Source organism: Chanos chanos, chromosome 1 (genome assembly GCF_902362185.1).
Source record: "Chanos chanos chromosome 1, fChaCha1.1, whole genome shotgun sequence".
Classification (NCBI taxonomy): Eukaryota; Metazoa; Chordata; class Actinopteri; order Gonorynchiformes; family Chanidae; genus Chanos; species Chanos chanos.
In genome coordinates this window covers 13,280,653-13,303,334 of record NC_044495.1, presented here as the reverse complement: position 1 = coordinate 13,303,334, position 22,682 = coordinate 13,280,653, and the positions used below count along the sequence as shown (strand labels likewise).

Below are 22,682 nucleotides of genomic sequence, written 5' to 3'. Positions count from 1 at the left end.
GAGATGTGACCATTCAGTGCACACCTCCAAGGTTGTCTGTGTTCTTTAAACAGTAGGATGTGTAAAGTCATCGTATTAGAGGTATCAGTTACCTCAAACTGCAGCAATCAGCATTTTCAAAGTGTGTAGAGCTAGATCATTGACATTAGGGCAAATCCAAAGAGTGACTTTTCATATTGTCCTTCAGTAGGAGTATGGGTGATAATTTGGGATATGGCAACGCTGTGGAAAATATCAGAGCCAAAGAATCACGTCTCTATAAGAGGACTAAAGATAAATAAATAAACACACACACAGGACAGATGCAAAGTCATCTATGCAAAGAGTTACTGAATTGACTGACACGTCTATGTGTTGCCACCTACTGGCAGAGCTGTAAAGATTTCCCAATTTTACACTTACAATAACTGTTTGTCCTGTTCATTTGTTTTTAAAGCACTCAAGCTCTTTTTACTGGGAAAAAGATTCATTTGAAAGGATTTTTTTGCCTTATTAAATTCTGTGTACAGATGCCTACACTGTATTTATGGCACTTGTATCGTTATACACGTGCTTCAAGTTGGACTGTTATGTAACTCTCAGCTGAGCCTGCTGTGTGTCTGTGTGGAGTTAGCTTAAGGTGTTCCAGATTCAAAGTGATGCAGGTCAACCTCAATCCTCTCTTCTTGCTAAAGATATGCCCATTCCAAAGAGAGAAAGATTAGCATGACGTTGGTGCCATTTGAGCCACAGGCCTCATATAGGTAATTGTATTAAAAAGACACTATGTTCAATACACCACTTAAAAACCTTCCATAGCACAGTAAAATGATTGCGTAGTATAGTTGGATTCTGTTTTGGGTGGAAAACAGTTGAGGACATCTAATTTCAAAGTTGATCTGGAGAGAGTTTTATTAAATAAACGTCATCACACTACAAACTGTGGGCGGATACCATAAAAATCCTTACATCTCAAGAGGCTTAAAAATGTAAATTACAGTGCCCAACACACCATTTAGCAGCATCAGAATATCTTAAGTGAGCCCACAACAACACATGACTGATAAAAACACAAGTATGGTAAATGTTTTGTTATTGTGTTTCAGCCTGAGTGGTCTTAATATTTAAGCTTCATTAGCCATAACACATTCATGGTTAGAGCATTTACACAGTTCATACACTCATAGAAGCCATACTCAAAGTCATACTCAAATTCCCTGAGGTTCCACGGAACAAAATGTGAAAAATACGTCACTGAAGCATAGCCTGTACATTACTGAACATTCACTGTACTGAACATTCAATGTATCCTCAGCTCCTTCAGTATGTATACGTGAGTATAATAAATGTTGGCTTATTTTCATGTCCTCATTCTCATCTTCTGACAGGTTTGATGTACTTAAAATTAGTCCGCTTATTAAATGATTAATTTTTATACAATTTTACAAAGAAATATACTTTCTATATGTACACGTACAGGTAATTTAACACATCAATGTACAATTTCAAAATAGCATTTCGGTAAGTGGCTGTTCAGCCAAACAATTTTGCAGTACATATTTAGAGGTTTCGGTTTTCAAACTGATAGCAGTTGTAAAGTCTTTCTTCTCTACATAAATGTTTTGCAGTACTTAAAAATAAAGTGCTTACTGTAAGAAGTTAATATCAGTATCACTAAAACTCAAGATCATTCACTCTAATGCCACCCTTATTGGGCCTCTGTTGTTTATTTGCCCTTCCTGATAATCTTTTTCTACCCTTGGAAGTAACCTGCAATTCTGTAACCTCACTGGTTGAATCTTTGTCAGCTTTACGTCCATGTCTGCTTGACTCGTTTCTTTTCTCCTTGGAATGGGAGAGTGTGGAGATTACATTTTCTCCCTGACTCTCATTACTCTCCATAAAACTATGTATCTCTTGCAGCTTTGCTGTTACAGTAAGATCTTTTGAATACTCCAACGAGCCTGGTTGGGATTCAATGGATGTTCTTGTTATTTGTTTGTTCAGCACATTGTCAAGTGTTTCATTCTCAGTTTTGGACTCTTCAACGGCATCCTCATCACTCGAAGTATGTTTATCTTCCTCATTTGCTCTTTTTTTCTCTGGAGTCTCCTGGACTTCTCCTTCACCAAGCTTAACTACCTCATCCATGTTCTCTCCATCAGTGTCGTTTTTTTGTCTTTCATCAGTTTCTGAGTCTTCCACTTCTGCCACTTCACCGTCCTTCTCCTCATAATCTCTCAGTTTGGCCACCTCTCGCACCTCTGAAGATGTGGAATCTTCCTCTTGCCCATTTGTCTCTCTTGTTTCTGTCAAGCACACCCTGACCGCTTCATTCTCTGTCTTAGTGTTGGCCATTTCATCATCACCAGCGTCATCATCCTCATCCTCACCTTCTGCAGAGGTATCACGATTCTGATCCACACAATTCTTATTAGGTGTATCTTCTTCCTCTGCCTCATTTGCTGTTTCATCCATGTCAGGGTTTTCATTCTCAACTGTATCAGCCATCTCATCTCCATCAGCTGGCCTGTCATCACTAGTGTTGTTTGCCCTGCCTTCTTTACTCACTTCAACTCCGCCTTCATCAGATTCCTCTTCTCCCTCTTTACCTGTCTCTCTGTCTTCAACTGTGTCCTCCTTTATTTCCTTTTCTTCATATTCTTCGGTTTCTCCTTTGTCTTCTACATTTTCACCATCTGCTGTTTTCTCTTTATGTGTCACTTCTGTTGTCCTCTCCCCTTCTCCTCCTATCTCCTTTGCTGTTTCCCCTTCAGCCATTTCTCCTCCCTCTGCATGCGCATTATTGATGGAACCTTGTTCTGTTGCTTCTTCCTCTCCTCCTGTTTCTCCTTCTAGCACTCCCTCTTCTTCTGTCTTTTCTTCATCTCCTATTTCTTCATCACCCCCCCTCTTCTTCCCCTTGGTTGTATTTTGTAATGCTTCTTTTTCTACTGATTCCCGTTCCTCTGAATTGCCATCCTCAGCTTCACTTTCCCCTGATGCCTCTTCTGTCCTATCTTGTGTCTTTTCTACTATGGTCTCCTCATCTTCTGCTCTCTCTTCCTCTGCTGATTCCTCCTCCATTGGATTTTCACACTTTACTATTTCTCTTTCAGCTCCGTCTCCATCTTTCTCTGCTGTTGCTTTATCAGTTGGTTTCTCTGTCTCTGTGGTTCCATTCTCAGAAAACATACCTTTGTCAGTGTCATGTTTTCTTTCAAAGTGCTCATCATCCTGCCTGCTTGCATCTCTGTGATCCTCAATTAACATGCTGCTGCAGTTTTTAATTTCATCATTTTCCTCCTGTGCTTCTTCATGGACCATGTCTAAGTCAACATTTTCTTCTTTTCTTGTCTGATTAGGGCAGCTCCTTTCTTCTTCTAGTTTTGGTGCTACTGGGACACTTAAAGGAGGATCCTTCTTCATCTGCAGAATTTTCCGAAGATCAAAATCCATCAAGACTGGAGCTGAGCATAAAGCCTCTGCACGCTGAACAGTCCTGGATGCCATTTTCTTTTTCATGCAAGTCTCACATGGACAGTACTCGTCATCACTCCGTTGATCACTGAAATCTGTAACAGAACCAGTGTAATTACTTCTGGATAGTGAGGGATTGATTGACTGATTGTGCATGATCTTGAGTCGTCTGCGCCGTAGTTCCGTTTGAGCAGTTGATTCCCTGGAAAGAGTATTTACTGGGGGCTTTGGTGGTCTACCAGCTCGACTTCGGATTTTCTGGAGTTCTCTGTTGATACTTGTCTGTATCCTTTTACGAACCTCTTCTTTTAATTCCCTAATCATTGTATCAAGCATCTCATTGTCCTCAAGGTCCCAACGTACTTTGAACTCAGCCATGGCATTTGCATAGTGTGTCATGAACTGATTTTCTAGTTTCTTCAACAAACCCAGTACCCAAACTGGATCTGGATCTTGTGAAACTCTTTTTGTCAGTGGAGCTCTTTGGACAGATGGAGAAGTTTCTGAGTTTGTGTCCTCCGGCACAGTCATTTCTGTAGCAGGTGGAGTATTGAGAACATTGCTATCATTCCCTGAGCTCTTGCTGAGAGAGGCATCAATCTCTGTTTCCCCTTTTGGATTTTCACTACTTTGAGTCATCTCATCTGAAGTTGGGACCCCATCATCAGATTTCTCATTTTCAGGACTGCTCTTAACTCTCTCTGCAATATCTGGAGTTGCTGGATCTGACGGGATATGTGAGGATTCTGAACTTTCTGCCCTTTTAGATGAGGCACCTGAATGGTTATCCTTATTTTCATTATCTTCATCTTCTTCTTGCTCTTGTAGTGGGGGTTCCTGTTCAGCAATTGGTGCAATTCTATTTTGTGCTATTTCCATTTTTTCTACCCCATCATTTACACTACTTTTACCAGAATCTGCTGAGCCACTGCCTACGTCTACTCCAGAGGAAGACCTGGGATTGAATTCATCCTCTGCTGAGTGGAGATCTTTCTTTTGGCCCTTGTCCTCCATACCTTCTACAGGTTCACATAACCATAATGACTGGAGTATATTCATTATCTCATTATACTTATCATCTTTGGGATTTGTGGGATCAGAGTCAATAAGTCGAAGATTTGAAAGGCAGTCTAGCAGTCCTTTGGCAGATGTACTTAGTTTTCTGCCATATACAGGAGACACCTCTGGTAAGCTATTACATCTATCCAGTTTTGGGCTCAGCAGCACCTTCATGACCTGCACAGAGGAGTGACAAAACTTTGATAGAGCTTCCCTTTTGGATATTTTTGGGGATCTACAAAGATGCATGCTGTCTGAATCAGGCTGATCTGTATGTGTTTCTGTTTCATCAAAGGCATTATTGTTGTCTTCTTTAGGTACATCACCTACAGACTCTTCATTCTCCTCTTCTTGTGGCTCTTCAATATTGACAACCTGCTCAGATGCTCCCTCTGAGTCTTTTTGCACAGTTTCTGTCACATTTTCAGCATTTATTGGAGGCTCTACATCATGACTATTCTCTTTAAATTCATCATCCATTTCATACATGGGACCATCAGTTGGTATTTTTCTAAGCCAGTCTTTGACAACTTCTGTGGGGGATGCATTTGGTAAGGCAAGTGGAATTAATTCTGAAAACTGATCCTCATTTTTGTTTTGTGATGAGGCACGCATTTTCTTGTTTTTGCAATTGCTGGTCTTGTCACTTTTAAAAGTCATCTTATCGTTTTGCTCCGTGGTGCTATTTTTGCCAGAGACATATGATTTTGATTCTCTACTTACTGGTCTTGTGTTCCCAATCCTCTCCCTCAAAAGATCTGCTGCAGAGAGAGAGTGAGATGTAACACTGTCACTTAAGGAATCCGGACCTTTCGCTTGTCCTTCAATATCGTTCAATTCTTGTGCTGGACTTGTGCATGTCTTTACAGACTTATTACTGCCATCATCGCTGTCTCCACCAGATTTTCTCTTGGCTACATGTACATTCAAATAGCTTACTCTGTCTTTTGATTTAACTGAATTTTTTGAAACAACTGACATGGTCTTGCAATCACCCTTGCAATCATTCTTTCCATTCTCAGTTTTACTTTTACTATGGTGTGAGGAGCTTTTAGAAATGATACTTGAGGACTTGTCTATTTTATCATAATCTACTTTTTCATTTTTACCCACTGTTTCAATGACTATATTTTTATTAGAAACTGAAGTTTTAGCACTTGACTGTGAAACTCTAGAGGGTGATTTACAGCAGGCAGCACTGTAGGATTCGGATAAAGCAGAGGGTACCCTATCATCTTCGTCACTTAAATTGGTGTCTAATTTGCTTTTTATTCCTGAATTTGCTGATGTGACAATTTCTGTATGACTTCCCTCATGTGTTTTGGAGTTCACATAATGTGATCTAGATTGCTCTGAAGCTACAGAGATGGCAGATGTTGCTGTTTTGGGTCTCTCTTCAGGCTCCACAGGATTAGTGCTGCTGTGAATATGATCTGACGTAGCTGGATCAGGAGCAGCCCTCTTCATCTTCACTCTGCTTTTAGACTCCTCCAAGGTGTGTGACATGCTACTTGTAGACCTTTCATTGAAGTCAGTGCCCTCATGGTCTTTACCCAATCCAATGGAGACAGATGCTGTTGATGTTGGGGATAGTGGCTCTTCTATTTGTGGGCAGGGAGAGTGCCTACTTCTCTGTGACTTTGCTGATGATTTAGACTTTATTGATAGACTACTGGTCTGTCTCTCAGATGGTGCCTCCTTGACATGATCTATCTCTGTCTGAGGCACTGATTTTTCTGAATTTGTGTTATGTTGGCAATGACACTTGCAGGATTTTTTGGACATTGAAGAACAGACGGACTTTGTACTTGATGCTCTGCCATTACTACCATCATATTCACTGGCAATGTTATTTGAAGACTTTAGAGCACTGGATGAAGGAGCTCTTTTTGACATTCCAGCTGCTTGGGTGATCACAGTTAAGGTATTTTGTGCCATCTCCTCACTGTCTTGTTCTGCTCGTGTAGAAGTATATTGGAGTTTTGACTCTGAACAGACTTGGGACTTAACTGATCCTTGAGAGTTCTGAGACATTGCACTGTTTGCTCTCTCAGCATCACCATTTTCCTGAGTGACATGCTCTTCAGGGCTCTTAGATGCACTTGGTTGTGAAGTGCCTCCAGTTTCAGAGACTTTATTTTTAATTTTGTTGGATCTGTAAGAGCTTGTGGATTTATCTGTTTTTACTGACATTGCACTGAAAACTCTCTCCCTTATTTCAGGTTCTGCATCAGTATTTAGAGCATTGCCATTCATTATTTCACCCAATTCAGTTGCTTTTTTCTCCTTTATGATGCACGAGTGCTTTAAGGACGTGCCTGACTTATTAGAGACTTTCGTGCAGTCGGACAAGGCTGCTCTGTCTCCTGGAGCTGTCTCTATTTCTTGTTGACATGGATCGTTGTTTGCTGCAGAATCTGATGTGACCCTAGATTGGGTTGATTTCTTTGATGCTTGTGATGCATCTGTTCTTACAGACAAAGAGCTGGATGTTCTTTTGGAATTCTCTGAATTATCTCCACTAAACTTCATCAAGGTGTCAGTTTTGTTTGACAGGGAACTAGAGACTCTTGGCTCATTTTTGCGCTTTTCTGCATCACAATCACCATTTACATCCAATATTCCAGCATAACTTGCTCTCTCTGGAGTATCACAAAGATGTTTTAAAGATGAACTTGATTTTTTAGAGGCCTGTGTGCAATTGGACTGGGCACTACCTGATCTTCTTTCTGAAATTACCTCTGGATCTTGATCACATTTATTGCCTGATAATGCAGAAACAACACTAGTGGCTCTTTCTGATTCTCCAAGCTGAGATTTCCGTGATACTCTCGGCGAATTTGACCTGGCAGACATGGGACTAAGTGACCTTTTGTCTCTATCCGGAGTCTTAGACTTAAGAGTCAATGACTGCTCTGGTTCAGCACATTTTGATGTGTGTGATGACCTGGATTTAACTGATGTGTCTGTTTTGTCTGACATGGCGCTGATAACTACGTCTTCTCTGGGTTTGTCTTCAGCTTCTTCATTCTTGGATGGAGTTAATGCCCCTGTATCCTGATTTTCCAAAAACAAGGACCCTGCATCAGGTGGCGTTCCACAAGCAGGGCAGTTAGGACTATTGGACTTTTTGGTTACAGCAGACATGTTTGTTTTATCTGACAGTGCATTCACTGATTGATCCTCTGTTCCTTGTGCCTCCTCTGCTTTATTTTTATCTGGTTCACCTTTCTCAGGAATATTTGAAACAGGAGATGTTTCTCTAGATTGTTTATGTGTACATGTTTGGGATTTTTCAGACCTAGCAGAATTCACAGACTTGCATGACTTAACTGATATTTTCCCCACTGATTTAACCTCCTCCTCTTCAGCATTCTCAAATTCAGCATCTTTGGGATTTTCTGATAGTCTAGATGGAGGAAGAGATGATCTTCCACATCCACCACAATGGGGACAAATACTAGACTCTCCAGAATGTCCTGATAGCCTTGTATCTGTTGACATGGCACTTAGAACTCTCTCTTCACTCTCTACTCCTTCCTCATACATATTCCGAGAAAAGTCAACATCTGATCCAGGAGTGTTTCTTCTTATTTTTTGAGATTTCCTGGATTCCCTAGATACTTGACTACATTTTGATAACGCACTACGAGCACTGTCCCTCTCTTCTACGTGATTCTGAATATCAGATGCTATTGATCCAGGTGCTTTTATGTCACAATGGCATGAATGTAAGCTAGAAGACACTTCTGAAAGAGCAGATCTATCTGCATGATCCTCATGTTGAGCTGGCACTTGAGATGCTTGAGACACAGTTTTATATCTTTTGTGCTTTGATGAGTGAACAGAGCTAAGTGATACTTTACTTGGAGGTCTGGGAGTTAAATGATAACTTTGTGAAGAACGGCTGCCACAGCAATGTGCACATCTTGACTGGTTAATGCCTCCTGGATTGTCACTTTGAGACCAGAGAGAAGCTCTTGACACGCTCGGAGGAAGGTCATCATAATCATCCAGATCCTCTTTGAGCAATTCCAATACCTTAGACGAATTACTGATCACAGAAATTGGCCGTGTGTCTTTTGCTATTACATCAGTAATCTCAAATATACCTGGGTTATTTTGTGTTGGATCAGATACTGCACTGCTAAGCCTCAACTCACTATCATTGGATAAGTTCTTTCCTTTACTACCATCACATTTGTCCTCAGTGGATTGCTTCATCTTGGACTTCAAGGATGAGGCACACACCTCACTACGGCTACAGCAACGACTTATAGAGCAATATTCAACTTTTGTGTCCCCCTCCTTGACAGTCTGTTGAAAGCATGATGCTTTTTCCACTATATGTTCAGTGTATTCTTCACTGGACCTGGAAATAGTGCGCACACTGTCCATTGATGATTTTTCTTGTACAACTTTATGAGATGATGCACTTGAGCTTGATGATTTCGAGGCCCCATGGTCCTTGTGCATGGGGTTTTTCCAGATGTCATACTCTTGGCAATGGTTGCAGCAATTTTGACAGTGAGATTCTTCAAGTTGCCTTTGGTGCAGTTTTGTTGCAAGGGTCTCTTCAGCCTCATATGGAGAAGTGGACTCTGGGTCTGAATATTCAGTTTTGCCTTGTAGATATGGTGCATCACCTTCTCTAACAGAACTACCGTCAATCAGTGATCCTGCTGACTTCTTGATCTCAGTTGACCATTGAAGAGTCTCATCATTCAGCAATCGAAAACGTACCTTCATCTCCACAGAAAGGCTGCCATCTTTGTTCACCAGAACTCTTTTCTCAATGTCATCATTTCGTATGATCTCCCTTGTGTGAGGACAAGTACTAAGGCAGCCAGTTTGCCCTGGTGTCATGCATAATCCATTTTGGTAGGACTTTTCTGAAGAGAGAGAAAACCTAGTTGACCTGTTGCTAGAATCTGATCTTGGGTGGATGATGCTTTTCTTTGTCTCAAGTCCGAAGTTGACTACAGATGCACAATGAGGACAATGAATAAATTCTCATTAGTGACACATCTATTTCAGACAAATGTAGTGTAAATACTACAATGTAAAGGGCCATGCTAAGGCTTTGACAGCCTTCATCATATTTAAGTGCTCACATACTAGCAACATTCTTAACATAGACAGATTTTGAAGTATTTAGTTATACTTGTGGCACAGTTACCTATTTTAGCAAAGTGGGTTATGCATTGCTGCTATTGAAAGGTATGAAATCTAATACACAAATCGTAATAGTATACACTGATAAAAGCACAGTGTTTCAAATATCATTAAGCCAATTCTATTGTTTAATGAGAATATATTTGTGTCAAAAGTATTAGCAGAACTATACTTTATAAAATGACAGAATGATTCAAACTGCGATCTGATATTTTCATGGCCTACCATTCTTTTTGCTGTCATGTCCCTCACTGCAGATGCTTGACCGGGATCTGGAACCCACTCCAGGGAGCTTCTCGTCTGAGTGCTTCCGTAAGCTCTCCATAAGCAGAGGCCTGAAGGGCTCTTTGCCCACACAGACCAGTACATTGGGGCACTGCATAAGGCTCTGAATGCTGTCGATCTGTTGAGGAAAACAGAGATGAAATCATATAACTAAAGACTGACCTACACATTGACATAATCAGGCCATCCTAAAACAGCGGGGCAGACACTATGTATAAATACTTTAACACACTTCTTCTCACTTTAGTTCTGTAGTATATCTTTGCATATACATTACTTGTACTTTTACTGAAGTTCACTTTGTTGAAAATACTTTCAACTCAGCTTCTCTTCAACTCCTTTTGTAAGGATTTACTTCATGAAAGTAATGTATGAGTGTACTTAAGCACTGATGTAAAACCCCAGAACTTAACTGTTTACACTTAGCATTCACCCCAGTTTAAACAGTGTTGATGTTTTGTTTTTAAGTGTGAGCCTACATTTAATAACTTGATTGCTCTTGATCCACCCACAGAAAGACATAAAAATTATAATGCAATGCTCAACAGCTGCTTGGGAGAGCATCAAACAATATAGATAACCTCTGATGACTAAATTCTAACACCGCAAAGAGTCAAATTAGAGTCCCTGACCTTGCGGCCCTCCAGGGTGTACAGCTTCCTGACATGACACTGCATGATCTCTGAGATCTCATCCATGAAAACACGAAGACTACGTGCTGTTCTTCTGCTCAAGGTTATTGACCTCCTCACCGCTGGGTCATTGTTCTTCACCAAAATTATCCTTTTTGGGTGCCGGTGGTAGTGGTGGCCATTTGGTGCTTCATCAGGCCGGGAAGGCCTTCGTCGGGTGTTGTGTGTATGGCTGTGGTGGTGCCAGACCGCCGGCCGTTTCCCTGCAGCCTCTATATTGATAGGCTTCACATAGCGGCGATCTGAGCAGAGGTAGCATCCCCCATCCTCCAACTGCTCCAACTGCTTAATGCTGTGGGTGCCTCTGGGGGTTGTGATCGTGCGAACTCCAAATGGCAGTGGGACCTTCTGTGAAAGGTCATCCAGTAAGGCATCAAAGCATTTAAAACTGCGCTTGTGGATGGCCATCCTGACACCACTGAACTGTGGGTCTCCACTTTTAAAGAAGGTAATCCTCTTTGCTGGGGTTGCAGAAGTCACATTGGAGGAGAATCGAGACAGTGGGGTGACGGTCTGCTGAGGGTCATTCTTAAACTGGGCGCTTGCATTTGAGTACAGTGCAGGTGCTGTTTGCATCCTTCCCTGTCAATTCACACTACAAGAGAAAAAAAGTAGTCATTAAAGGATCCATCATCAGACTCAAGCACAAATATGCTGAATATCAAATTGGTAGCAGAAAAATCTGATAGAGATCAATTTTTAATTTTAGAGTTTAATTTTAAGAAGTAAGCAATTGATGAAACAATCCACATCCCAGCTTCATATTACTAAGACATTGCAACAAAGAGATCTGAGTATAAAGTTAACTTCAGTAAGAGTGGTCAATTAGTAAAATGAGAATCATGAGAAAACACAATACTTTGTTGAGACAGAAATAGGACAGTTGATCCTGAAATTTCTATGTTAGTGTCATAAAATGTACATGCATGTAAAATTGAAATTCAATTGAAAACTGTATCCTATTGGCCAGTAACAACTCTACTTGACACCGGTGCAAATCTCAATTACTCCACCAAAGCATACACATGTCCACGTGTACATACAAAGACAGGAGACATAAATCTGACTTGTTTCATTTGAAACAGAGCACAGATCAAAACCATCTGGTTAGCATCTTCGAAAGGTCATAAAATGCATCATCAGTATGTGACAAAAACTGCTTTTAAAAACAACCGTGCAGTGTTTAACAAATGTGTGTACCTGTTTTCAAATACATGCCTGAAAATGATAAAAATAAAAATATACTGGACATCACATAAGGATATGGCTCAGTATAATGTGTCATGGTACATTACAATGTATCAGGTCTAAAGAGTAATAATTTGTGCCTTACATACTTGGTTTGCCTCTCTTGGAAGCTGCTTTGAATAAAAGGGTCTGCTAAATGAGTAAATGTAAATGTAAATAAATTAGGAAGTCTCTCCACATAATCACTTGATAACCTCAAAGCAAATTCCTTACTTTCTTTACCTTCTCCTATGTCATGTCTTATGAATGACAGGTTATTAGGCCTCTAGTATCATTTCCTTACCAGACATCTGTTCCATAACAACTGATTAAAAAACTTGTCATGTTCAATTAGGGAATTCTTTGTTACTCTTGGTGTACAAGGAGGTCAACTAGGCAACTCTGAAACAAGGCCCCTGTCTGAGGATTAATGTGCTGCCCTTTGGAAAACAGTTACAGACTACTTTAAATTGCATTTCCTCTACTTAGTCCTTATTTGGCATCTTAATCCAACATTCAAACAGCCTCCCTACTGGACACACACACACACACACACAATACACACACACAAAAATCTTTCTAGTACCACCAATAATTCATATTTACAAAAGTGGATTTCAATATCAGTAAAGTAGCAAGAAGAAGTAGCAAGAAGAAGAAATTAAATACACTTGAAAAAAAGTATAGTAAAATCATTTTAAAAACGTATCCTTTGAGGGAGATGATGAATGTAAACATGAAGTAAATACTCCAACTGCATGAATGGACAGCTAAGCGTATTTAATTAAACACAAAATATCCATCCATAAAGGTAATATTTTTATCTAGTACTTCAACAGCTATATACAAATACTTTATACAATATAGACAGCATGAAGAACTCAGCAGGATCAAATACTAAATGGTAGAAAACATTAGTCTATGTATGTAAGATGTATGTAAAACAGAGAACGTAATGTACTCACACTGAAAGGAAACATGATCCGGTTTGATGTAAACAAACAGTGAAGAATTTGAAAAATCAAAAGCAAACTACAACATCCCATGTATGATCCAGTCATACGAACACTGGATACTGTTACAGTAACGAAGTTCAAAAGCCCTCCCTCAAAAGGTCTAGCCACTAATCAGGTCCTTTGGAAGCTAAGGATAGAAAGAAAAGCCTCTTTAGTCATCTTGAGATTTCACTGAAAACTAGGGGAGCATTAGACATCCAAAGGTACTCCTGGATTGCATAAAGAGACAAAACAAAGAGTTCAAGCTGAAAGACTTATTAGCACTTTGTTATGTGATCTCTGAAAGATAACTCAGTGTTGTGAATTGACCCAGCAAACATGCTATATGAAAGCTGGTGACTCAAATTTGTATTCCATTGTATGAAAACACTTCCCATATTGATAACCCTATTTTGAAGGAGCTTACTTTCTTAGCAGTCAGAGACTGGAGCACACAGTTTTGGAATGCACTTATGTATTATACATAACAAAACATTCATCTCAAGAAGAGCGGACTGTCAGGATCTTCTGTACAAGTATACAAAGAGACATGATGCTTATGTCTGCATACCCGTTATGAGAAAAATCTATTATATGGCATAATGTAATACATTTCATATATTGGAGTGATTTAAAGATATTTAAATCATTTTAAAGCACTGTACATGGGGTGAGCAACTGTTAATTCACTCCTATTCTGCCAGGACAGTGGCTTACTATAATCTCTAGTAAAGCCAGCATATCCTCTGCACACATAAGTAATGTGACCCCCTATCACCTTACCGCTACTGGGTTCCCACGGCAGGAAGTGGATAAGGGGAATAAGGTTTTTCTATACTGTTCTAGTTATGGGAAATGATGGCTCCACTTTTCTTCCTCTGCAATGTCCACTGTATTGAACAGCTCCATAATGAGTGAAAATAGTTCAGTTATTTCACTGGTGTTCGCCTATGTGACCATACTGATGTCTGTGTTGGTGTGAACGTTATGGCGATGTAACATTACAACTGGTAATTACAACTCTTACCTGAGTGCACTTTATATTTAAAGAGGAACTTCAGCGGTGTTGCTGTTTTTTTTTTTTTTAACTAATTATGCATCTGTTCTCAGAAAAACTACAATATGGAATTGTGAATCAGCCATGACATAACAGAATTGGCCTCCACAGAGAAGACTAATCTGGAGATGCAAATTTCTCAGGTATACCAAGACATAAGCACTGAAGCAACAACATTTACATAATATTTGTAGTCTATCTAACAACAGTAATCTGAGTAAACCAGTTCTCTTCAACACACCATTTAAGCATGAATACCTCAGACCTCCCTTAATAAACCTCCTGTTTGTTGAAAACTCAGTGATGGACTCCAGTGATCTGCCATGACGACCTGTCAGACTGTCAGCACAGCTCACTGACGCTAGGAACAGTTTAAGAGCCTGGGGATGTCTACTGAAGGATAAGGGGAAGAGGATGATGGCATTTTGTTTGCTGTTCAAATAAGCAAAGAAAACTACCCCAAGGGATGCCGTCCAGCATTATATTTATCTGAGTAGGCCTGCATTACAATGAGCCTAGACAAATGGGGATTACAGTGGAGGAAGCTTAGAGAGGCTTGGTTAGACACAATTGTTTTTCCTTGTCTTGAAGCTTAAAAAGGTATGGCATATCTTTAACCGAAATGAAAGCCCTGAATGAAAAATTGTTTGGGGAAAGAGTCTGCATATAGACAGCAGGTTCTGGAGCACACACAAGACTCCTCTGCATTCATGACTATGTTTCCATTCCCTTTACATCCCTGATGGCCTAGCTTCACAGCATGTCTGAACTGTATAGGCTCATCATTCTGAGCAGTCTGTACATTTTAGGCTGTTGTGAGAGTCAGGCAACCCAAAGAAAAACACTGTGATATCACTGAGTAGGCTAACAATCGATATCAAGACAGTCCTAAGCAAACAGTGCCACAGCGTGAATAGTTGAGTTGTAACTGTACAATATACCCAGGCTTTAGCCTTTAATTGTTTATATTGCTCTTGACTGAACAGCAATATTCCTCACATTCTGTTTATGATGTGAACTACTGAACACACACACACACGCACACACACACAATTTCTCCTTATTTGTTTGAAATGTCCCAACTCTTTAAGTGTTAACATCCAAACACTGCTACTGTATTTTTTCTGGGAAGCCAGCTGATTTCCCCTCAGAATAACTGATCACTGTCCCTTAATAGAATTTATATTAATACAGTTAATATTATCATAATGGCATCAGCTTACCCAAAGGACATAGATTCATTGTTCCTAGATGTCTAATCCTTGTAGTTGAAAAAGTCAAGTTTTAAGTTGTCTGTGAAGTAATCCGATAATCCACAGGTTCCATATATTAGGGGGTGGTAATATTAGCTCCTTTCTCTCACACTGGCAGGTACATATAAAAACAGCAGCAGCAGTTCTAGCATGACTTCACCTCCGATGTGGAATGTCACTCGCCACCCACAGAGATTCACTGGAGCTGCAGCTGTATAATGTTCTCTCCACTTTGTCACTAATCATTCCATTAGGCTAATTATCAAATGCACAGGTCCATACAACAAGGAGGAGTGTGACTGCTTTGAAAGAGGATTATGCTGCTTGGCCATCTGTGCCCAACTGAATTAACTCTTAGCTCACTAAAAGAGAGAGAGAGAGATGTTTTGGTGTTTTGTTAGCAGAATCTCATTTGACAACAATGGTAGGAATAATAAAACTTTAAACCAGAGGAGCCTCTAAAACAGACATAGTACGTAACTGTTACTTTTACAACAAGGCTCATATATGTGAATTGTTATCTATATGTAACTAAATAAAACAAAAATTAATTGCCAATCTGTGTATAAACTGCTTCTTTCCAAGAAAAGTATGGCATTGTAGGAAAAAAAAATAGAATTTCACATGACAAAGAGTATCCACAGGGCTGAACACTTCAGCATGGTGTCTCTTAGTAACAAGCTGTCCTTAACAACAACATTCATGAAAATGGCCTCTCTGTCGGCAACAACCATGAGAGAGATAGCGCGATTAGAGGTAATTCAACTGTTTTCCTGCAGCGGTGACATTTTAAATGATCGGCATTTTCGCTTCGAAAAAATTCTGTATCCATTACGAATAATTTATTCATCAAAGAGCTCACTATTTCGCACGCTGAAGAGCTGAACTGCTACCCTGTCGAGTGATAAGAACACTGTAACACACCACAAGAAAATCGGTTCATGATGAAGTTATTTATCGTCTTCACAGCCAACATGATACGGCAATGTTATGTGGTGTCGTAATTTATACAGTATGCTATACAGTATAGTGACTGGCGACTTACCTGTACAGTAGCTGATCCACTCGTAGCCTAAAGCGACCACTGCAACAAGTTGCAAATGTACGAGAATGCACGCAATTTTCTTGCAGTAGCCTAAGGAATTTACGGTGGTATACATTTATGGCTTTTTACCTCTTCCAGCGATTGCTTAGACCGGAACACGACTGTGATATAATTTTGTGTCGGCAAACGCAGCGTGTGTTCAGAGATGGGTGGACAGTTGTTGCCAAGGTTGTTCATACAGTGTCGAATGAATAAACGGTGTTGCATAATAAAATATAATTTGATGATCTTCACTTAGATTTTATTGTAGTGAGGGAAATATGTTTATGTTGATGCGAGTCGTCCACCTTCTTTATCTTGGCTTATTTAGAGAGATGCAGCTGTTTTGCACCTGAGCCGTCATTTTCAGTGGAAGGACTTTGAAGGCGATGATAAAAAACATTTGCATCAAGAATTTGTTTATGATAATGTCATGTATGCAGTAAAACGTGGGGTACCTTGGGCAGCGGTGGTGCAAGTCGCAAAAATGACGAAAGAGCTCCTCCCTGAGGTTAAAGGTGGGTCACATTATTGTATTAGGGTAATGTGTGTTAACTAGATTTTACTGAATTTTAGCGAGATTCACTTGAATTCATCTGAATTCCACTCCTAGAATTCTTAAAGCTTAAAAAAAAGTTAGTGTTGCATTGTCTAATTCTTAAAACTGGCAAGTCTTTCAGAGGGAAAAAGAAGAGGAACGCACTTCTGTTTTCCCAATACATAGCATACGAAAGACTTCATATATTGTCTGTTCAATTATTATAAAATTATATATAAATTTTTTTTTTACTAAATATTATAAAAAATAATATTACTTTATCTATGAGAGTCAGATGTTATGGATTACTCTTAGTATGATCTTCTCTGAGTGTTTGTATGATACGCCTCCTTAAGTATGTAGGTCTACTGGCAGTACTTGCTTTGCCTCTCCCACAGTATCAGTTATTAGCCAAAACCTCATAAAACATCATTTTAATGTTACACATGTTGAACATCACAACACCATACTCATGTCATCAGGTTTGGAGATGTCCAGAGCAGTTGCTTTGATAAGGGAGAGATTATCAGAGGGTAAGCTTCAACTCTCCCCTGGCCATCAAACAGCGCTCTTTAACTTTATTGTGGATACGTATGTCCGTCATCATAAACTGTACCATGCCTTCTTACATGGGGAGGTGAACCTGAAACACAAGGAGATGCAGCTGGAGATTCACGTTCCGTCTGTCCCACTGCCTCTGGTCCAGGGAACAGACGTACAAGAACAAGAGCGGCAGCAGGCTTTAGAAGAGCTTATGTTGGCTCTGTCTGAGAAACAGGAGGAAATCTGCCAGTTCAAGCAAAAGGCAGAGGCACAGCTGATGGCAAAGATGCAAGTCGGTCTGGATGATCTTCAGGTGGACAGGCTGAGCAAACAGGTATGAAGCGTAGAGTTGAAAAGCACACATTATAGTTGCTCCCCCCCCCCCCCCCCCCCATATGTTTCGTTTGCTAAAATGAGTGGTACAGCAGTGGAAATGGCATTGACACTATGAGATATCAGAAAATGCGATGCGATGAATATTGTTGATGCCAAAAAGGATTTTGATAACTTGTATTCAAGCTACAAGATTCATCAGTGGGAACAGACAGTCAGTTTTGATTTGGTTAAGACAGACAGAGAGAGACAGAGAGACATTGTTTATTCAGGATAAACTGAATAAACTTATTTTCCACACAGACTATGAATCTTTTCCTGGTAACCATGAATTTATAGGCAGCTGAATTCAAACTTATATTTCATAATTTTAGTACTTTGTTATCAGTGCATTATAACCAAAAGTGTGGTTTTGTTGCACATGCACCTGTGGGCCACACCATCCCTATTATCTTAAGTAGAGCAGAATCAGCATTTACCTCATTAAGTGGATCAAATGATTAGATGGGTCTGTTGTTCACAGTGATAAGGCAATGAGGAAAGCTGTGATTGAAAACTGTAACTGAAATATAGTATCATGAAATATCATACCATTGAGCTGAATAAAGTACAAAATACAAAAAAGGTATTTCAAATGAGGATTTCTAATGCATGTATCAGAAAGAGTGCTCATCCTTAACCAGGGTTATAGGTTTCATATGGTCCACACACAGGATGGCAGCAATTTGTTTAACACTGTTCTCTTGTATTACATATGCTTAAAGAAATGATGACAAAATTGTTACTAAAATTAAATGCTATGTCTCTTGACAGTTTGACTCATATTTTGCTCTGTAATCTGTAACTACTCTAGGCAGTGGGAAAGGTGGTGCGTGAGGTTCTGCAGGCACAAGGCAGACTTATAATGGACACATTAATCAAGGAGGTCAATCTTACCCATGAGCTGCTGGAACTAAGACTGAAGCAAAAATTACTTCTTTAGGCGGAGGAGTCCAGAAGCTTCTCATCAGCTGTAACACCATTAACAGAAAAGCTCTTCAGAAGCAGCACACAAAAGTGAAAAAGAAAATGAATTAAACGGGGCCTGGGGAGTCGCTGCAAATGAGAAATGATAATGACAGTCCCAAACAGTGACTTTTCAGATTAAAAATTCTTTGCTGCGGTATCAAAAAGCCTTTTTTTCAGGAGTGAAAAAGTTCTGTGGATCAGCTGTATAGTTTCACCTAAAAGTAGTAAGTGACAGCAAACTCCACTTGTTCAACCCATTACCAGCTGAAACGTCAGGAATAATTGTTTTCTACGCTCAAGTAAAGATATCTGAAATTTAACATGTTCTTTTAATTTCAACGTGAAATTTACTATTGTGTAAAGGGTGCTTGATGTTTTTGAGTAGTACTGTTTATAAGATAAAAGGTACAAAGGGTATACCCAGTAAAACAGACAGCTTTAGGGCAGAATCAACAGAAATTCAGGGTCACAACTTTGACTAAATACTTTAATAACTGATTCTGGAAAGCAACCAATACTGACAGTAGTGGACGAAACTCACTACTTTAGAAAAATATATTCTGAAATCACAGGACTAGACATAGAGAGGATTGTCCTAGAAAATATTTCTGTTTGTAGTTAAAGCTATGGTGTAGCCAGAACAAATAATTTTACGTGATACCATGTTACAAAAAAGTAAAGCATTTCACATGAATAGCCCCAGATTCAGATTGTTTTGATTTGAAAACAATAGATACATACCCAATGTATTTTCACATTACTGCACAAGACTTGACAAATAAAATAAATATTGAGGAGAAAAAAGCAACAAAGCATTATATTTAAATTTAAAATATGAATACATATAGTGCAGTGAAAAAAAAAGGACATCATACCTTTTGGTTTTCCAATATTCCCTGTGTATGATTATGAATGATACAGTACATCAGATTGCTTGCCATATTTCTTAAGACAAGAGTAACAAAACAACACTAATAACAAAAAGTGCTACACATAATGAAACATGGCATTGATATTTAGGTATCAAGTAAACAAGGTGTAATACACAGATGTGTATTTACTGGAATCATGGAGCCCTGGCATGACAGAGCTTGTATAAATAATAATAATAATAATAATAATAATAATATCATTCTTGCAGCTTAAGCCAGTATCTGAAGACAAGATTCATACTAACTCATACTAACCTGACAAAAATTATACAGCAGAAAGCCTGTGGAGCACCTTTAACTAAAAACACTTGTAACAGACTTTACTTGTGTAACAGCTAAACTCCTTCAATGGGACCCTCCTAGTGCAGTGAGCAGAGCGTTTTTACATTCAAGTGGGTCCCAAGTAACTCTAAGGTCAGTTCCTGATTAAAGCAATGATTGGACGATGCTGCTCAGTTGGCATGTGCCAGTCTTGATTCAGAGCCAATAAAGTTGAACATTGTCTGAACCAGCTCAGGCAGGTCATAATCGTGCTTCCACCCCCAGTCCTTGCGTGCATTGTGGTCATCAAAGTTCATGGGCCAGCTGTCCGCTAATTCAAAAAGGAATAAAATCATATTCAGATGACATCTTTCAGAATATCATTTTCTGAATGGTGAACTTATATGTTCTAAATACAATGTGCATCATACACACAGCTAGTTAAGGGACAGTCTTCTTAGCATAAAGTGTCTAAAACTGATATATAAGTATATTGGTAATTTAATATACTCGTGGCCCTTACCAATGGCCTGTCTCACTGGGTCAATTTCATAAGTGACCTGCAGGTCTGGGAGCTGTTTTTGGACCTCCTTGGTCAGTTCCTCTGGAGTAAAGCTCATGGCATTAATGTTGTAGGTGCGCATGCTCAGGCTCTCAGCTGGAGCCTCCAGCACTTCCAGTGTGGCCCTCAGACAGTCATCGATAAACATCATTGGAAGTCGTGTGTCGGGCCTCAGGTTGCACACAAATTTGCCCGATTTCACAGCGTCATGAAATATCTGAACAGCATAATCTGGAAACAGAAGAAGGAAAAAAAGGTGAGAAATACAGGCTAAGAAATGTTGATGGCCTTGCAGTAACAGCATACCAGCTGTTCTAAAAATGATTAAAAACAAACAAACAAACCTGTTGTTCCTCCGCCAGGCTGAGAGTCTGCTGAGATAATCCCAGGGTAGCGCAAACAACGGAAATCCAGACCGTACCTGTGATGATAATACTGCCAAGAAAAAAAAATCATTCAATAGATACAGCTGCTGCTCTGAGGATGGAAAAACATACTTCAGTGCTTAACATATACCACACCTCTCTGGCAAATATTTATAGTTTTTATGGCTAAGATAACTGAGCCTAGCCACTGTGATTGAATTGTTAACGACTTTGGTTTCACAACAGTCTCTGTGTTGTCGCTCACCTCTCCCATCAGTTCTGCATGAACCTTCGAAACCCCATAAATTGTTCTGGGGCGCTGAATACACAAGTCTGGGGTGGGGTTCCTTGGAGACGTAGGGCCAAAGGCTCCAATTGTGCTGGGAACAAAGAGACGCAGTCCATGTTCTGCAGAAATGTCAAGGATGTTGTGTAAACCTGAAAGAGTTTTAGAGATTTGAGTTAATCCAACAGTCAGAGTTAGAAGATATCAAGGTATGACCAATAGACAAAAGTTAAAGTTAGTGGTTTACCGGTGATGTTGACATCACGGGCCAGGGACACATTTGCTTCCCCCACTGCACTCAGAAGAGCACTATAGTGCACCAGCCAGGTGATCCGATTGTTTACTACAATCTCACGCAGGTTCTTGTAGTCCAAGATATCAGAATAAATAAAAGGACCTGGAGATAAAAATGAAATCCATACTTACTACACAATAAAAACAGAAATAATACTGAAGGTAGCTGATTAGAAAATGATTGTCCACTCTATTGTAATCAATTAATGAGTCTAGGGACCGTTACATGGGTGTGAATTTGTTTACTTACCACTGTGGTAAACATCACTTGAGGGCTTTCTGATATCAGATAGAATCACGTTGTTTTTTCCAAATCTTTTCCTGTAATCATATTTAAAAAAATGGTATGTAAATCTCAATAAAAGAAGCCACGCTTTATTCTAGTTTTGGTTTAGAAATGATTTCATATGAAACTGACTGAGATGTAGAAAGCTATTTATAATGTTTCAGATGAACAAAACCCTAGGGATCAGTATGGCTTTGGTATGTGTGCTTACCTAAGCAACTTAGCAAGGCCCACCCCCAATTGTCCTAGCCCACCTTAAATCCAAAGGGGGATGAAAGAGAGGAATAGGGGGCAGAGAGAGAGAGAGAGAGAGAGAGAATAGTCATGACAAATGAATGTCAGTTACATCATCTATGAGTTGCCATGGCAATTTCACTTCATGCATGTTCAAAGACTGGTTACCAGGGTAACTAAAGATGTACATGGGTGTCTACTGCTATTTTAAAAAACTCCGAGATCAGATTTCTACCTCCAAATCATTCAGTACTGCAAAAATAACTCAACATTTGACCTAACTCTGCAATACTATAAATAAGAGGAATATGAAGCAGTGCACACAGCCTATTTAAACAGCATTTCTATACCTGTGATGAGGACTTTTGGGTGATCTGTTTCAGAAAAGGACACAGAATGGAAGCTGGCATCTGTTGTAACTTGACGTGGGGAGAAAGTGATGCTGCGCACAGACACAATGAGAGGCTCACAGCCACACCCTTTGGTCCGGAACAAATCCTTTGCCACCTTGCTAAAAGCTCTTATCATAGGCATTTTGGTGGTTTCTGTCAGTGAAAGAAGGACATGAAAAATGATAATAACACTTACATTTCTTGAGCTAATATCAAGAAATCAATTCTGTTAAGTGTCCCTGTCCCACATATTTATGTAGCTTGTATGTAAATAGAGACACTTCATCCCTATGTGTCCACACAAAGTAACAATTAACTGCAGTCTGGTATGTGTTTCCACCTAGTGGTCACTAGTTGTAGTA

At 39.6% G+C, this 22,682-nt stretch overlaps 3 protein-coding genes across 3 annotated transcripts; 1 reads left to right on the top strand and 2 right to left on the bottom strand.

Annotated features, from left to right (window-relative positions):
• Positions 1–1,653: 1,653 nt before the first annotated feature.
• rp1l1a (rp1 like 1a) lies at positions 1,654–11,246 on the bottom strand. Its single transcript, XM_030778360.1, has 5 exons — positions 10,611–11,246; positions 9,919–10,096; positions 8,718–9,497; positions 8,478–8,597; positions 1,654–5,432 (listed from the first exon to the last, which is right to left on the bottom strand). Exons 1-5 carry the CDS (start codon positions 11,244–11,246, stop codon positions 1,654–1,656), a joined length of 5,493 nt encoding a protein of 1,830 aa, XP_030634220.1.
• Positions 11,247–15,910: 4,664 nt separating this feature from the next.
• Positions 15,911–18,682, top strand: c1h8orf74 (chromosome 1 C8orf74 homolog). The gene is made up of 4 exons (XM_030777263.1): positions 15,911–15,958; positions 16,618–16,804; positions 17,307–17,701; positions 18,554–18,682. Exons 1-4 carry the CDS (start codon positions 15,911–15,913, stop codon positions 18,680–18,682), a joined length of 759 nt encoding a protein of 252 aa, XP_030633123.1.
• Positions 18,683–20,092: 1,410 nt separating this feature from the next.
• On the bottom strand, positions 20,093–22,462 carry LOC115824124 (L-threonine 3-dehydrogenase, mitochondrial-like). Its single transcript, XM_030788233.1, has 8 exons — positions 22,279–22,462; positions 21,906–21,948; positions 21,659–21,729; positions 21,362–21,511; positions 21,094–21,266; positions 20,808–20,898; positions 20,425–20,694; positions 20,093–20,232 (listed from the first exon to the last, which is right to left on the bottom strand). The coding sequence occupies exons 1-8, from the start codon at positions 22,460–22,462 to the stop codon at positions 20,093–20,095; spliced, it is 1,122 nt and encodes a 373-aa protein (XP_030644093.1).
• Between the last annotated feature and the right edge of the window lie 220 nt (positions 22,463–22,682).

Coding starts and splice junctions, on each gene's coding strand:
- rp1l1a (XM_030778360.1), bottom strand. CDS start 11,246: ATGCAAACAGCACCTGCACTGTACTCAAATGCAAGCGCCCAGTTTAAG. Junction 10,097..10,610: donor ACACCCTGGAGGGCCGCAAG/GTCAGGGACTCT, acceptor TTTCCTCAACAG/ATCGACAGCATTCAGAGCCT. Junction 9,498..9,918: donor ACATGACAGCAAAAAGAATG/GTAGGCCATGAA, acceptor GTGCATCTGTAG/TCAACTTCGGACTTGAGACA.
- LOC115824124 (XM_030788233.1), bottom strand. CDS start 22,462: ATGCCTATGATAAGAGCTTTTAGCAAGGTGGCAAAGGATTTGTTCCGG. Junction 21,730..21,905: donor GGCCTTGCTAAGTTGCTTAG/GTAAGCACACAT, acceptor ATATGATTACAG/GAAAAGATTTGGAAAAAACA. Junction 20,695..20,807: donor GCCTGGCGGAGGAACAACAG/GTTTGTTTGTTT, acceptor TTCTGTTTCCAG/ATTATGCTGTTCAGATATTT.
- c1h8orf74 (XM_030777263.1), top strand. CDS start 15,911: ATGGCCTCTCTGTCGGCAACAACCATGAGAGAGATAGCGCGATTAGAG. Junction 16,805..17,306: donor GCTCCTCCCTGAGGTTAAAG/GTGGGTCACATT, acceptor TCATGTCATCAG/GTTTGGAGATGTCCAGAGCA. Junction 17,702..18,553: donor TGGACAGGCTGAGCAAACAG/GTATGAAGCGTA, acceptor TAACTACTCTAG/GCAGTGGGAAAGGTGGTGCG.